The 17,657-nt window shown below is 49.6% G+C and overlaps 1 protein-coding gene across 9 annotated transcripts in view; it reads right to left on the reverse strand.

Annotated features, from left to right (window-relative positions):
- LOC146206460 (uncharacterized) overlaps nucleotides 1-17,657 on the reverse strand; it is a 71,099-nt gene that overhangs the window by 25,554 nt on the left and 27,888 nt on the right. For 4 of the 9 annotated variants that reach the window (XM_084591135.1, XM_084591131.1, XM_084591132.1 and 1 more), the window contains exon 3: nucleotides 17,075-17,091. In XM_084591135.1, the coding sequence (XP_084447261.1) occupies nucleotides 17,075-17,091 (17 nt within the window). Of the gene's footprint in view, nucleotides 1-16,324; nucleotides 16,431-17,074; nucleotides 17,096-17,657 lie in introns of all 9 variants that reach the window. The other 5 variants (XM_084591129.1, XM_084591134.1, XM_084591128.1 and 2 more) reach the window with 3 other exon arrangements.

Below are 17,657 nucleotides of genomic sequence, written 5' to 3' on the forward strand. Positions count from 1 at the left end.
AAATGAAATTTATAGCAGCGACCGCTAGCCCGGAAAACTAGGTCACAGGTCGCAGCAAAGTTTCAGCCTGTATCCCTGTTCCACCGTTGAGCGCGAGGTTGCCAACTGTGTTAATCGTGGTAAACGCACTTCACCGGGGAGGATACGTGAAAAAAACTCTCCTCAGGCTTGTTTCCCTTGTTGAAACTGGTGTACCGTTTCCCTCCCTCCCTCCCTCCCTCCCTCCCTCCCTCCCTCCCTCACTCTTTTTTTTTTTTTCCAGGCACAATTTCAAGTTCATAGAACAAAATTAACACCCTCTTGGTCTGGCAGTACTGAAATTGATAACTTGTTTTAAATAGTGTGGCATTTTCGGTTGCCATCAACTTGTATGTACACAGGTTGCCCTTCCTGACACAGTTTCATCACAGCGAAAAGGAAGCTGAGAGAAGGTGCGCCAAAAGTACTAGTAATGATAGTAATGTAGTGCCACCACAATATAAACAATGACATTAGAAATAGTATTCGTAGTATATGTCATAGCAGTAGTAAAGACGAGCAGAAACGGAACAATCTGCTGTTCCTCCATTCGAAGCACCGGCAACCCAGATGTATGACAACGCTATTCGTACGGTACGTGACTTATTCCACCAATATATTGTTCCAACCAGTAACGCCGCTGACAATGCACCTTACTTCGCCAGTGCACGTGGCTCCCGACAGTTGAAGTCAGGAGCAGGGGAAGTGGCCCCCCAGCAAGAGCCTAGAAATGCCGCCAGTGGCGACGCCTGTATCGAAATCCGAGGGACGCGCTTCCCCACTGCGCGATTCCGCTTGGCATGCTCTCAAATGCCAGCCTGCACGCGATCGACAGACCGGATCAGTCGTGGGTCGAGTCTCCTACGTGACTACGAGGTCGGCGCGGAGCATGACAGTGCACATGGAGGATGGAAAGGCCAAAAAAATGTACGGCACGGAAGTTGCTGTACAGTCAAAACTCGATTTAACGAAACTCCCAATTTAACGACGGTATCCCGATTCCCCCTCAGATAGGGTCCAATGCTCTGGCTCACTCGAAATAGCGAAGCCAAGTTTGTGATCAGTCCCGATTTAACAAACCTTTTTCCGAAAATGAAAGGTAAAATGCTAATTTTTGGTCTGTTTGGAAGCGAAATCTTAAAGGTTTATTTACTGCGAGCCAATGGTAACATCACGAAGCGCCTTCGTCCAGCTTTTACCTAACTTCGCCTTTCAAAATGAAATTTATGATTTTAAACTCAACTTACTAATGGCGGGTAAAGTGGTGGATGCCCTTTGTCTGATGCGGTATAGTTTGCTGGCACACACGAGGGGACGAAAGACGTGCTGGACATACTTCAAACTTGAGAAGAAACAGTGTGGTCGTTGCTTACAAGACGCACGCAAGCAAAGATCCCCGACATCCTTGCTGCGAGATAAATTATATTCCCCTGGGCCTCTTTTAGTCGTGGTAACAATTTTGTTCGTTTTTCATACGCGCTAGTGGTGTAAGGCTGTTTCCGAGGGCTGCAGTTTAATTTTCGGAGCAGTTACGCTTTGCCAAAATTTGTGCCGCGGTAATTTTCTGGTTGCCGCTACACCATATAATCGAATTTATTAAATCAAATGACCGAGAAATGTCATTCTCAATTTAAGGAAGTTCCCGATTTAACGAAATAATTCATGGCGCCCCTCAACTTCGTTAAATCGAGGTTTAATTAGAAATGCAGATCTACGCGGTGACTGTGACAAACTCCGAATACGGCAAGGGGAACCAAGACGAGAAAGAAACGAGACATTTTGCATGGACATTCGCCCGCGTGCGCAGCTTCCCACAGGCGCTTGCTCCAGTAACGCCGACCGTGACCTGAATGTAACCCTTACGCGACCACCAGCGACACGTTGGCGGCGCTCCCGCCCCGGCTTCATTAAAGTTAGGCTTCATTACGTCAACGATGGATGCGTCAGGTTCCCGTTACGTGTATTAACTCTCGCGCGGGTAAAGCACAGCATCGCCGTTACCCCGGCAATCGCGGCCAGCTTTCTCGACATTTCTCTGGGCTCTCGCGGGCCCACGCTGATTGGCGCGTCATATTTGCTGTATATCACTGCCGACATCGACCAGCCTCCTCGGCAGCAGCAACAGTGAGCGCCGAGCCGCGCCCTTGTTACTCCCAGCCCTGGGGTGCATCAATTAGCGGGAACAGAAAGGCCGAAAAGGGACCACCTCGAAGAACGGGGATTCCTAAATTAATCCATCACCTGGTGACGTCGCGCACGCTTAATCACTTTCCAATCATCGTGAATGTCATAAAACAGGAAGGCGAGCCCCTCAGCAGTGCAAGAGCGGCGTATAAACGGCGACGAGCGAGCGCGCAATTAGTGAAGCGGAAAGCGAGCCCTATCCAAGCGACTTTCTTCAGTTTCCGAGGTCAGAAAAACAAAAGCGCGCGAAGTGGAGGTAATGACCGTCACCGCTGCGCAAGCAAACGCCGCCAACAGCAGCAAAGGGAGGCAGTGCGCGGTCTTTCTTCCCACATGGCGCGACCTTCTTCCCCGCGTCACATGGCGGCGACGTCCCACTCCAGCCTGCGGGCGATACAGCGTTCCCCACTTCCGGCGCTGCTCCAAGCAGCCGGTTCCGCGATCCCCCCGTTTCCGCCGATGAGGGCCGTCGATTGCGACGCCGACTCGAGCGGCGCACAGACTCCCCTCTCACGTATGCACGCCAGATAAGGTGTCCCCATGTCCTCCCGGCTCCTTGGCGGACTGATTCCTTTCTCAGCAGTGAATTTTCTTCTCTGCCAGAACCGCCAGACACGCAAGGGACCATTCTACCGGAGGCATGCGGGAGACGCAGTGAAGGACGAATTTTAAAATGTGCTAAAGAAACCGTGTCTCCGGAACTCGTAGGATTCGGTGCAAGTAAGAGCGGACTCTCGCTCGATTCACGGCCCCCGACTGCCGAAAAAGCGCATCGAATACCGCACAGCAAAAGGAAACGCGTGTCCCTACGCATAGTACCGATTAGTGAAATCCTCGGAATGAGCCAGAAAGACGACGACGCGATGGCCAGACCCGCAGTGTCCGTTTTTGTAAAGGCACGCCATGCTCGCGATATGCGAAACGGGATTTTCCAGAAGAAAAAGTACCGTGACAGCATCGAGTTCTCTGTATGCGTCTATCAGTAATCGAATACCGTTGGATATCAATTAACGGGCCTTTTCGCCGACCCCACTGGTTGTTGAAAGCTGATATACTCAGCCCCACTCTCCCCCCCCCCCCCCTTTTTTCTTTTTCTTTTTTTCTTTTTACTGGTACTCCGCACAGTGCGGAACAGATAAAAAATGAAACTCCTCCGTGCGAGCCGACGCCGCTCAAACAGCGCTGCTCTATTTTCTTAGGCAGGCAGCGCCCGCGGGGCAGCCGATTCATCAATCTTAAAAACTCATTCTTTTAACGAACAAAGCTTTCGGCGTTTCCTTTGCGCGCGTGGCCACGGGCAGAAACTAAATGAAACCTTTTACCGAGATTGACCGGAACAAAGCAGGCCGGGCCAATCGGAGGGGGGCGCCTCCTCCCTTTTCATTCCTGTTTGTGTGCGACGCTGCCCGGAAGACACAGGCAAATCGGAATCCGGGGTGTCCATTCAGCGTCCCAACTTTGCATCAGTTCTAATTCGATTTATTCGCTTTTGCATTCGTAAACCGTGTTGCATTCACAACCCTCGGCGCTTTGAGAAAGTGCCTTTTATCGCGCGTCCCACTGCAGGCGGTAATCTGCCAGCGTGTCTCCCCCGCGGAGGCAGTAGTGCAGCCGCGAGAAGAGTCAGCGCGGCGTGTGACCGGGTCCGGAGGCCATTGTGTCACTCGCTAGCAGTCCGCTGCCACTGCTGCTGCATACGCTTAGCATACTGATCGAGTCGTCGACTCGGACCTGCCAGTGCACATCTGTTGCCGCCGCCGAGGGCCATTATCTAATAAGAAAGACGGCAGCCCCTCAAGAGCTGATCTTGCTCCAACTCGGCCGGCGACGACTTTCACCTTTCAGCGAGAATTACTACACGTTTTGCCCGCAGCATCGTGTCTCAGCTTCGCCGGCAGCCTCTTGAGCCGTCAATTACGTGAGGTAAACAATTGGCCGCGCCGGCGCTCTAAAGCGTAGTCGAACAGACTGCGAGTGCTCTTCATTAGTTAATCCCTGGCAAAACGCACCAAACGTCGCATTCATGGTGCCGTCATTCTTCAAGCCACGTAGTGGGAACTGGTATTTCTGGCTGAAAGTTAGCCGAAACTAATGGCGAAAACTAGATTTAGCTCGCGTATTTATTTACAGGCTGAAAAGTATGCAATTATGGTCTAACCAATGGAACGGCGCAAGGAGACGATCACAGGAAAAGAAGAGGGAAGGAAAGAGCGCCTTACCCCTTACGCCGTACCCATTGGTTAGTATGAACCAACTAGCCGTTCAGCAAGTACTTCTACAACTCAATTATAGTCTGAGCCTTTTTGAAACAGCAAGCTTGTACCCCTTCGCGCCCAAACACACCGACATCCAGCACGCCCTGACAATTTCAGCCATCAAAGCTAGACCCCGCCATGCCTACTTAGCAAAGATCCGGCAATTGGAAACGTACAGTACGTTATTAAAATGCATCTTGAAACAGCGCAAAAAGACAAGGGACGAGGAAGAAACCAAGAGGGCAGGGCGCTACCCTCCTCGCTTCCCCGACAATTGATCCCCGCGCGAAAGCCCAAAAACGAAGAAAGATGAAAACTTTCGCGTTCCTATAATCAAACTGCAAGCTTATTACTTTCCGGACCAGTAGCGGCCGCGTGTTTCAAGCAGCTGGGTGGGGATGCCTTTGTTCAGCCGGGCCGCCCTCGCGGAGGCTGATGATTAGCGCGACCGCCGCCGACAGACGTCCCTCCCGGCGACGCCGGGAGGAAGCCGTGAAATACGCCCGCGATCAGAAGAGCGGCAGCTAACGAGCAGGACTGCCCCGTTTCTCGCCTCGTCGAGTGAAGCTTTCAATGCATTTGGGGGCTCGCAGGCAAATATTCTCGCCATCTCACACGTGCGCACTGCACACTTGAACGGCGAAATACAAACCGTGTTAACCATGGTGAGCTTGACATAATAGCAAGACGAAGACCGATCGGTGCGAATGCATTCTTGCATAAGTTGCACCTGCCGCGTTTCGCAAAGGTACATGGTGCGACATACAGCAGGCAAGGCGAGTAGCAACACTCTTGAGGACGTCGTAGAAAGTATAACCTAGAGGCATACAGTTGCGTACATACATGTGCGTCATGGTGAAAACGGACAATCCACCAACAAAATTATTCGAGTGCCGGCCACATATCGATGGAGGAGAAATGCAACCTAAGGCCGCCCTTGACCATCCACTGCGCCGTTCTGCCGCCTTAGCTCGTAAAGTCCACTGATCAATCATCCGCAAAACTCACACAAGAATGCACTTCCCGAAGTGTCGGTATAAACACTGGCTCTTTATGCGCTAATTAGTAAGAGATATGACTATGTGGATAAGCGGTTAGGGCGCTCGACTACAGAGCCGGGAGACCCGGGTTCGAACAAGGCCGCGGTGGCTGCTTTTCAATAGAAGCGGAAAGCAAGGCGCTCGTGTGCTGTGCGATGTCAGTGCACGTTAAAGATTAGCCCCAGGTGGTCGAAATTTCCGGAGTCTTCCACTACGGTGTCCCTCAAGGCCGATGTTACTTCGGGACGTTAAACTAAATAACCAACTTAAATAATGAAGTATTCGGGTATATATCAACCACTAGCAGCAGAAGACACAAACAATAGCCTGAGAATGAAAAAAGAAAAAAAAACAATCTATTAACAGTTGTTATCTTACAGGCTCCGAGGCACACAGCAGCGCATGACTCAGCATTAACACCTCTTCAAAGAACAAATGCATGATGAGGAGGAGCGTGCGCAGCAAGTAAATCTACGCATGCAGTACATGAGGTATCAAGTTCATGCAGCGCTGGGCATGCAAGGAGGATTCCCACACATTGCGGCCAAGAGCTCTTCGTGGCGCACTGTAGCACACCTCGTGACCACACACATGCAGATGGCGTGACTCATACGTTTCTGACTGGTTAACAGAATTATGACTCATCAATCACGTAGCATCAGACATATTTGATCCTATCACATGACCCTCACCGCGAGCATGCAGCCGTTCGAACACACTACACTCTCGCAGATCACGTGACTACTAGAAGCCTCTGACTGATTGTGGACTGTGTGTAGACGAAAGCCACACTAATGGTGGAAGAGGTCACAGCAACCTAGAAGAGGTCGTGGGGCGTTGCGCAACGGACGGCAGTATGACGGCCCACCGTCTGCGCCGGAAAAGCATATATCACAGAAGCAAAGAATAGCTGCGCTGGCCAAACGCATTAAAGAGAAAGCTTTTTTTTTTTTTTTTTTTTGCCTCCCCATCTACTTCTATGTAGAAAGCGATGAAAACTGCTACTGCTCGCTAAACCATTCATCGCGCGCCGCAGTCACATCGCAGTTGGGCAGTCGATGTTCTCATACGCTGCTCTGGCGTACGACTGTGCAACCAAATCGCCGCACGAAATGCGAATGAGCGTTTCAGGCCGCAACACCGGCAACGAATTATTCTTATCAAGAAGCCGGCAGGAATGCCACTTTCTTTCACAAGGTGGAATGAGAACTACCTATAACGCGCACTTTGCGATTGATGCATCTAAATAATCTTTCTTATCGACCGGATGACCAGTGAGGGATAGATGCATATGTGAACGCTGGTACGTCTCGCGCCTCATCGTCCCCCCGCAGCCTTATTTGTGCTTGCGACGCGCAGCGCTGCTACTGCTGCTCGGGGCGGCCAGATTATCCCAGCTTCGTTCGGGGCCGGGCGACGCAGAAAGAGCCCGGTGGTGCGGCGTCCCCGGGGATTGTTCCTGTTTAGAGAGCAACAGCTCCTGCCGCTGGCTGCGTTCCAGAGAAACTCGAACTGGCCTTTTTGCCCTTACCATGAAACGCCCAACACCCGGGCAGCACACCTGCGCCGAGTGCTACACTCGAGGGAAGATGCCAGAGCGACAAAAAATGACCGTGTCCGATGCCACAAAAGTCCAGCCGACCCACTGCGGCAAACCCGCCAGTGATGCTCGCCGGTCGAGCGTCACTATAAACTGCCTTACCTACAGTAACATAAGTAGGTTTATGCTCCTGATTAAATTCGAAACATCATGGAAATGTTCCACTCATAATTCCTGCGCCAGTTTTTGGGCACACAGCTGTGAGCTTTCAGCTTGTTTTCCACGTTCGTCATTTCGTTGAAGCTTTCAATTGCCTCCATTTTTGGCAATTTCTGAACTGGTTGCCGTTTTGCACTGTTATATGTATTACTGAATTTTTCAACCAATGGGCAGAGTGCAAGGCGGGCGACAGCCAAGAATGTACTGTTGGTAATTGTCTGCGGCCTCCACCCTGGGATGAAACACCACCAGCTTTGATAGGCAGTTTGCACAGTGCAGTCGATGGTTTCGGCAACAGATATAGAGGATGCATGATTAAATCTCCACCAGTCCGCCCCACATTAACCAAGTAAACTGCCAAGAAATACGCTGTTCGCGAAGCTGAAAATACGCTCTTATACATTTAGTGCTGGTATCGGGCTCCAGAGCAGCCCCACTGACTGTGAGAAGTCGTCAGGAGGCCAGCTCAAACATCGAGCGGTTCACCGAGCTGCCAGGATGGAATAGGAAAAAGGTACTACTAGAGCGGAGAGGTGAGCGACTTTGTGGAAGCGACAGCATTCATAATTACGTTGCCCCCTATTAAATGATCAAGGCCAGAAGGCAATTGCAGGGGCCTATTTCCCTTCTCGTGGAACTGGCCTCCTTCACCGAATTCAAATACCATGATAAAGTAAATTGACCAAGGAAGTTTTGATATGGAAGAATTTCGGCAATGGATGCGTACGTGTTCCAGGAAGACGACTCGAAGCACAGCTCTGCGCTTGTAGAAAATTCGCTGCGGTATACAGTGCAGTGCATAGAAGGAAGGGTGTTGGGCACGGGAAACATGCGTGGTCACTCCAGCGCTCCTCACCGCTTGCGTAGACGAAGTATTCACAGACCTGACTTGAGAACAGTTACGGAAAAGTGTTAATAGAGAATACCTCGGTAATCTGCGATTCGCTGATGGCATTGCTTTGCCGAGTAACTCAGGGTATGAATTGCAAAGAATGACAAGGAATGCACAAAGTAAGCCTAAGAATTAATATGCAGAAGACTAAAGTAATGTTCTATTACAGCCTCGTAGTGGAACAGCAGTTTACGATAGGTAGCGAGGCAAGTGGTAAGGGAATGCGTTTACTGAGGGCAGATAGTGACCGCAGATCCGCCCAAACAGTGCAATAACTAAAAGAAGAAGATTGGGATGGGGTGCATTTGGCAAGCACTCTGAGGTCAGGAATACTCCACACCATACACCAGTACTCCTCAACTTCAGGGCTCAACTTGAATTGAGGACAACGCAAATAACTCTAGAAAGGAAAATGATACGTGTAACGTTAAGAGTCAGGAAGCGTGCAGAGTTGGTCAGGTAATAAACAGGAGTTAGCAACATTCTGGTCGAAATGAAGAAATGAGCATGGACAGGACTTGTGATAACCGATAGTGGCCAAGGGTAACCGAGTGGATTTCATAAAAAGGCAAGCGAAGTTAGGTGGGCGTATCGTGAGGCTAGGAAATTTGCGGGACCGGGTTAGCTGAAGAAATATAGGAGAGGCCCTGCAGAGGATGCAGTCAGGCTGCTGCTAATGAGGTGATGAAGATTATAGTAAGGGGGTCGACCTTACAGAGCAGCTAAGCCAGACTGCTGACCTAAACTCATATGAATGGCAAGAGTTCACGTGTCGTCTGGGGGACATAGAGAACAGTAACGCTGAAGAGAAACTCCACAAACTGTTGCAGGAATGGGGAAGCATAGACCATACAATCATCGACAGCTTACTGGGCTCTATACCCGATCACTGTCAAGTGCTGACGGCGTCAGGTTATTGTGAAATTTTGAGTCTTATACTGTCATGAAAACCGACATTACGGCCGCTGCCACTGCTGAACGAATATCGTGAGAAATTTATTTGGGGGACAAACTAGACTAATGTATTGACAAATATTTTAGTACTTCCTTCGTATGCAACTCATACGCAAGTATTAGCGCGTTCTAAATGTTGCGCACAAAGAACTATAACATATTTTTGTTCACTATCTACGCGGCGTCTTCGCACGAACTTGGTAAGAGCCGGAAACGAGGAACGAAAACGCACCTGCGCAGGTAGCACAATTAAAAGCGGGACACAATTCTACTGGCGCCGGAGCGGCACGGACTGAAAACGTGATGCAAAGGCGAAAGTCTTCCTACGATAGAAACATACCGCCTCATTGCTCTCACCCCTTTGTCCCGCGGCTAATACACGCCGAGGTAGATTCCATGCACTCACGGGAGCTAGCGAACCGACGAGGCCAGTGCGCGTTGTGCAGCCGCTGTCGTCCCGATGCAAGCGCCTTCGCATTCCGTCATGCCAACAGGAAAAAAAAAAAAAAAAGAAAGAAAGAAAAAAAAGGAAAAAAAAAAACATTCCACGGCTTAAGCACAGCCTCCATCTAAGATTCCTGACGGGCGAGCGATCCGTTGTCCCAGCGGAAACGGTGCTCCCTCGCATCGCGTGTATGGTCTGCGTGCCTCCGACGCAAAGAAGACACCTACTGGAATTTGCTGGCGAGGAATGCCAGCACTCCGATATGGCCAAACTATCACGGCTCTCCGCTGGACAGCGTTTGATAGAGTCACGTGCACCTATAGCACGCGCGGAAATCAGACTCAGCATATGCCGGCGAGACGCAGCTTCTTCACGGTCGCCTGACGACAGGTGCGATTCCCGCTCTCCCTCCAAGCTAGCGCGTAATCGCTTCAATGAGTCCACACACACACACAGGTCGGGTCCTCCTCCACAGAAGCGGGCGTTTCACCGAGGAAGCGCACGGGTCCCGCCAGCCCGTTTTCGCGCAACCGGCCTCGAGTGTGGCCGTTTGTCCGGGCGTTGATGGATGCGTGCTCTCAATCACGGCGCTCGCTGAATACATCAGCGGCAGCCAAGCGAGAAGTCAATACCGACGCTCACCATTCGGCGGGAGCTGGCGCAATCTCGGATATGCCCCGGTTCAAGGACGACAAAAACTGTCACCGCCGCGAACTACTGCGACCTTTCAGCCGCAGGATATAGATTCTTTCACGGGGTGCTCTTTTCAGCGTACGCTTCAATACCTCAGCAGGGCCATGTAACAACACCACTCAAGGCCCGGGGCTATTGGTTTGTTCGGAGATAATCCACATAAGTTTGCACCTAAGTGGCTCATCAAACCAGAGCGAGCGTTGCTGTCAACTCGAGTCACCTATCGATTAGCGTCCATTGTTCTCTATTAGCTGTGACTGACAAGTGCCGCGGTAGAGCTCGGAGACCCCCCAGAGGTCTAAGCAGAGATCCTGGTAAAAAACGCTGACACATGGCTACGCAGAGCGCACCGCAATCAATCGTCTCTCCGGAGAGAGGTCGGAGGAACGCCCGGAAATGCCGCAGAGGTCGTTCCCGGACGCGCTCCAAGGACAAGCGCGCGCGGCCATATCGAAGCTCGGTCGCGGGATTTAGCTCCTTGCCGCACACGAACCAACAAGAAGAATTAAAGCAGGCGCACCGCGAGCTCTGGGCGGTGGACAAAAGCCTTTCGTCGCCACAAACAAAAGGAGTCCCGGCGACGCCAGCGACCGTAACGCGACCCCGGCGAGCCCGCGTCATGCACGATTAGTGACGAACGTCCCCATGATGCCCACGCGATGCAATCTACGGTTGGTGTGTGTGCGCGACGAGATTAGAGGTCAAAGAACTCGGGCCTAATCCCGCCGCGCAACCCTGGCTCGGTGACGTTCACCCCGGCCGACGACCACTTGTTGCTGCTTCCTCCACGCGAAGCATTTCCGCCGGTCACTCGAGCATGCCTCCCCGAGACATTGTTTCACCCTTGAGAAAATCGCTGCAGAAAAAGAGCTGCGGCTCGGGGCCCCCACTTGCCTGACCCATTTCGGTCCAAATTTCGAGCCCCGTTGTTCTTGCACGGCGGCAGGGGGAGCTTCCGTGGACGGTGATGAAGGCGGCGGCGCAGAAAGTTTCACGCCCACAATGCGGGCCCGCAGACTGCTTCGAAGACGCACGTCGGCTCGGTGGGAACCAAACAGCACCTGTCCGTGAAGGAGGCAACTGCGCGGTTCCTCTAGCAAACAGGTCGCACAAGCTGGAATCGGGAGAGGTGTGCGTCGGCGAGTAAAAAATTAGTTGTGGTTCAACTCTGGTTAACCCTAATTGAATTGCGACAGCAACGGCGGAAGCTTCTTTTGCCTGCTGCATCATTCCCTTATCACACGCTATCAATGTAAGGTGCTACATTATTGGGGACACTTAAGCTCATCCTTTAAAGGTATGACGCGAGAGCGTAAGTTACCAGTCTTCTTCGTCTTCTGCTCCTCCTCGAGGACGAGGAGGAGGAGCGTGGCCTCCGCCGGGACCATGCGACGGCTCGAAACCTGGCTCAGTATTGCTATCGCAATAAAAACACCTTAGTGGAATCTGTACATTTACTACGCCATGAGTGCAGTCCTCTATCAAGTCTTTACTCATAGCGAGTAGTGCGAATAATTTGATTCTTCACAGCAAACTTACAATAGAAGGGTAGAAAGCTGTCGGTGGCCTAGGCCAGCGAAGTACTCAAATGATTCTATACTCTCCACTAATACATCACCACTTGCACTCCGACGAACAAAAAGCAAAAGTAAACAATTAAAAGCACCGCTAAAAGCTTCCCGAAAAACAACGAGGTGAAGCTACTACATGGTGGACAACCGTTAGACGACCGAGGCAAACGACACAGATTTCACCAAGTGCCGCATCTCGGACTGTTCAGCGCAAAAATGGGCACGGAGCTGTGCTTTTTAAGAACAGCCTTGGCTACACACATTTTCACAACCCGATCGAAGGTTACAAACGCCAGAGGATCGGGTCGATTGCTTCTCTATAATCAGCCGCCTTGCTCATTACAACGAAGCAAAAAGTCACTTTAAAGCACGGAAACGTTTGACAGCTCCTCCCCTTTCCCCTTGACTCTTCAGGCTGCGCTCATCGGCTCACTGCGGATAGAACAGCAAACCGACATCACACTTCCGTTTACTTTTGTTTGCTTCGGAGAGCGCAAAGCGAGCTCTCCCTCTCGTTGAAGGGGCTGCCTTGTTTATCCGTTTTTTTGTGTTTTTTTTTAAGGTGTTGAGAGCAATAAAAATATTTTCAGACAGCCTTTATTACAAGAAACATACTGACGAATCCTAAAAGGTGCGAAATCGTGCGAAAACGAGAATGCGAACAATTCTCCTGAAGATAACCTTGCTGATAGTGAAAGAAAATTAGTGACGGTCGGCAAATGATCCGTATTCACCATCCGAAATCACAAAGTTCGGTTAAACTAATGAAGACGACTGGTTTAATTAAGGTAAGCTCTGTTGGAGCGAGCACACGTTTACTGAAATATCACCGTGAAGAAAAGCGTCAGGTTACGACAAAGTTATAGCTAGAGCCTCCCGATTACCTCTCGCTCGTTAAGCTAGCACTGTTTGCGCCACAAATTAATTGTTGCAAACACGAGGAGATTGGGAAAGAGAGTAGCTTCTGGGTGTGCACTGGACGGGAAACGAGGGCGCACTGCTTTTTGTATATGGAAACCATCCGCCGCACTCATTCATGCCTTTTATATTCAGAAATCTTGATCCAAAAAGAACCATAACGAAACCTTGCGATCATACTTGCGAACAAACTGCCACTCCTTTCAATTTTCCCTGCAAGCACAACCTGCACAAAAACGCAAAAAAACGTGAAGCGCAGCCTTCCAAAGCTATTCGCGAGCGGTGCTGTCGACCAAGCCCGCTGCAACGACACCAACTTCCTGCAAACGACGGTAAAGGATGTTGAAGCCTATACGTTTATTGAAATTTCGCTAAAAACAACACAAAATAGAAATTAAAGGTCACAGGGACAATCAGCTGCGATGTCAGGAAGTTCATCATTCAGTTCGGCACAGACGACATTCACGATTGATGCGTGTATGAGCAAACGAGCCACATTCGTGCCGCCCATCTGACACGAGGCATTAATTAGCAGCCTCCGAATCATCCTTAAGCGCAATTTTCCCTCCTGAATTGAAGAAAAGGGAACTGAAACGGATAATTCGGCCTTTCTAGAATCTGGGCAGCATAGCGGACTAACGAAGATCAAGGAAAGAATGGATAGATGCAACGGTCGTCGTTATATGCTCTATCACGGTCAAATGGCGTTCCCGGAAAGAGCTTGGGGCTTCCCCGCTAGGGAACTCCCGAGACAGAAGACCCCGCTAGCCGAGCAGAAACCGCCACTGCGCTCCTCTCCTCCCGCGTCTTTAACGACCCGTGTTTGCGTTTCATTTTGCGTTCCATCGCGTTTTAATGAGGCGCGTGCCAACTAATTCTATCAGGAGCCTTGCGCAGACCCCATTAGCGATGCTTCGAAATGCAAACACCGTCAACGAATAATTGTATTTCCCTGAAAGGAACTGTAACACAGACCGACCCTTCTCTTCAGCCCCTATTTCCGTCTCCTTCATCCGCAAAGGGAGGCCCGGGAGCGCCCATGTGACCGCGGACGAGATCTCCCCTTCCCATAGCCGGCCAGCTCGGGGCCAGGCACAGCTCCTTTCCGCTCTGCATACGCGCAAAGCCGGGCGCAACAAACGGACCGACCCAATTTTCATTCTCCACGACTGGCGGCGTCATTATAGCGCGTCATGGGTGGCAAAACACGGTCAACGTCGGCTCACGCAATCATTCCAGTCCTTTTTTTATTTATTTTATTTTTTCCCCGATAGAGCTAGGCTCCGCTTTGAGGTAGGCAAGTGCGCAGGTTGACACTTAGGTAGGCGCCTGGTTCGTTTTGAGACGGGACGAGTCAACGAGACAAGAGAAAGCACCATGAACAGCAGACAACTTTCATTACGCAGTATGTTAATTGCTAACGAGAACAGCTTTCAAGCCAGAATCACAATGACGGCGGGAGGGAATAAACTTGGTTGTTATACGCGAAGATTGAAAAAGAACCGCGAGATTGCGGAGGAATGCATTAACGACAGTTTAGCTGCAGTTCCGCTTTCTTTCAAGAAAGCGATAACAAAAATTTGCTCTCAAGCTAGTACTACCTATCCTGAATCAAACGCTGGCTTCTGCGGCTAAGTCCAACCATTATATAGCTAACAAAGCGAGCCCAGAAACTTTACGGCCTTGCGCAGCCGTCCTCATCCAAACCACTTGAAAGCGTGAACTACAGTAATAACGGGCAACAGTGGCGCTTAAGTGCACGTACACATGGGAAACAGAAGTGAACACGCGAAAGAGTTTTCTTTAAATCCCGCTTCTCGTGTTCAACACGTACCATAAGGAAAAATCACAAGCGCACACCAAGAGGAGGGCAGTCAAAAGGAAGCTACGCATGGACGCAAAGCATCTTAAAAAAGTCCTCCCTGTGCAGCTGATCGCTGAATGGTTAAAAAAAAAAAAAAAAAAAAGAACACTTCAGCAGAACTTACGAACATACACGAGTCGTTCAGCCAGAGTGCAGATTGCGCGCAAACACCTTACCTTTAATGTGCACACAATCGGCACATTGGAAAGCTCGCGAGAAAACAAAACCAGTGAACACGATCCTTAACAAAAAAAAAAAAAAAAAAAGACTTTACTAGTCGACACAAGAAGGCAGGTTCTTTCAAATGTACGTATAATGCGCGATACTGCCAGCGGAGCGCTTTGCCCACCTGCGCGCCGAAGTTGCTTCGAAATCTGACGTGACTGCACTGGAAGTCAGCGAACCGCATAGTTGCCATGGTGTCTCTCGTTGTTCGCGGGTAATCATGCGCAGCTAACAAAATAAAAACTTAATTCTTCACATAACCACGCAATGCGCAGGCACTGGTTGCGCGGAAACCCGAAGTGCCTTGATGCACCTGCGGCGAGGCACCCTAGAACCTAGACAAGCACAGTCGGCGGCACACCTGCTTAGAGCGCTGTGCAGCTGAACAAAGTGAATGCTCCACTCGGTCAGCTCTCCGCGGCGGCGCGCGCATATGCTGGGGTGTCAAGCCCCTGAATCAACTTTACTGGGATGGCTCTACCATCCTCCTCCACTCTGTGGAGAGCACCACCATGGCCACACTTTACCATGGCCGGTCTCGACGCGAGCGAGCGCGCGCATTGAGACCGGCCGTGGCACCACGTACCTGACGAATCAGTGGGTGACCCACGTGACACAAATGGCGAGAGCGAGCGAAAAAAAAAAAAGAGAGAGAGAACAGGCGTCGGACCTAAAGCCCCGGACCACCACCAGCGTAATCCGTGATTGCGGCCAGAAGTGCTACGCACTAAAAAAAAAAATCACTTTATGCGACAGGGCGGTGTTCGAGCGCTCCAGCCACGGGAGCTGACAATTGGCCGAGAGAGGAAGGGATACGAGAGCAGGCCGCGCTCGTCAGCGTGAGCACCGTGTCGACAAAAACAATGGTGCAGGTTTAAGCATGGCTTGACCCTATAGTTAGTTACACGAGCGAAAGCAAGTTACTGTTCGTCCAAAACTAAAATTAAATTAAGTTGCGCTCCAGTGTCTCGTGTCGTTTTCTGTGTCTAAGCTTTTCAAAAGTGCAACGATGTTTGAACATCTTGATCACCGTTCGTGTATGCTCAAGTTAACGTCCCACCATGAAGCATATATATATATATATATATATATATATATATATATATATATATATATATATATATATATATATATATATATATATATATATATATATATATATATATATATATATATATATATATATATATATTTACGAATGGAAAGGCGCTGTATATTTCTCAACTCTCGGTGGAAGTGTGGAAACATTCACCACAGCTGCAATGAAAGGAGGACAGAGGGGTTTTATAATGAGCGTCTGCCGAAGAAGTGCATTCCTCTGGTGCATCCTTCTGCCTCACGGTAAGAGCTGGTCCATGGCGAATGGTCAGTGGAAGAATACTAGTAGATATGAAGAAAGGCGGGTAAAAACGCCACCATTAAATGCTTTTCCGTGCATTAAAAAAGGAAACGTTCACGCACGCATTGCTGCGATTAAGGAATTCAGGGCACTGCACGGGCACTGACCAGGCCGGGAGATATGATGTTTCCTCGGGTCTGGGCGGGCCTGGATCTGAAGATGCGGGTCCGGGCCAGATCCCCAAGGTGGGTAACTCCACCTCCAGAAATCTGGCTGGTCCCATAAAGGCAAGCAGTTGCTTCTTCACCCAACACCCTTCTTATGCATCAAACAACAAACTCCCCCCCCCCCCACCCCCCCACACACACACACAAATTCCTGGCTTTTCCACTGCATAATATTAACGGCAAGAAACACATAAAAAACCTGACAAATTATAGACTTCTAGAAGCGCTCCCTGGGTGTCAAATTAATAACTTGCGGGAATCTTGTGTGCACCTGCTGTCACAGTGGAATTGTAATCACAAGCTTTCTGCGATGTTTGCAACAATTTAAACAGCAGGCATTTTGACATTTTGGGGTGCCAAACGGAAAATCTGCATACGCATTAACTTACTGTCAAATATACGCAAGTATAAGAATTGCAAATAGAATCAAAGTCACAATATATTTCAAACAGCTCAAGAAACAGATTTTGGAAGGTGTACTTGTTAATACTGTATTGCACACTTGTTAATTAGACTGCTAAAAAAATCTGCAAAAAAGTCCGTGCCTGACCTTCACAGACTATAGAACAGCAGAAACACAATTTCAGTGGAACACCACTGGTCATCCACTAATTAAATGCTTAGCAGTTTGGCATTTGCAACTGAATGAATGATTTATCTATTAGAGACAACGAGGTACTTGATTCTTACCTTGGTTGGATGTTCATCTTTCTGGGCCAGGTAGTGATTGCAGGGGCAGAAAATAAGCAAGAATTAGTAGGAAAGTAACAATGGGATAGAGAACATTTCACTTTTTCCTCTCAAATTGTAATTAGCACCTTACAGTTTATCTGTAAAGGGAAAAAGCACAAAACCGGCGTAGCCTACCACTTCCCACCTATTTAGCCTGGACTAGCACACTGACAAATAGGCTTTGTTGCTGAGGGAAGTACAGTAAGCACTGAAAAAAAAAAATGGCAGGCACCATTGAAATACACAAAGCAGCAGCGTGAATTAAAGAACAATAGAGAAATCATGGTATTTCAGATGAAACTAAGAGGAGGATAGGCAAATAGACAATGTGCGATACACAGAACAAGCCACTATACAGTCTAGGGAAATGTCCTTAAGGGAAATACAGAGCAAGGTAGAGGTGGATTTAAAGAGGGGAGATGTGGACCCTCATGCAAAATATTTTACATAGCACAACCATACTAAAACTTATTTTTGCCATCAGAAAAGTCCCCACAGTGCATGGTTCAAATAGGACCCGCTTCCCTAACCGCCCCCATAA

The sequence above is a fragment of the Amblyomma maculatum genome, chromosome 1 (genome assembly GCF_055883805.1).
Source record: "Amblyomma maculatum isolate TAMU_Amacu chromosome 1, ASM5588380v1, whole genome shotgun sequence".
Taxonomy (NCBI): Eukaryota; Metazoa; Arthropoda; class Arachnida; order Ixodida; family Ixodidae; genus Amblyomma; species Amblyomma maculatum.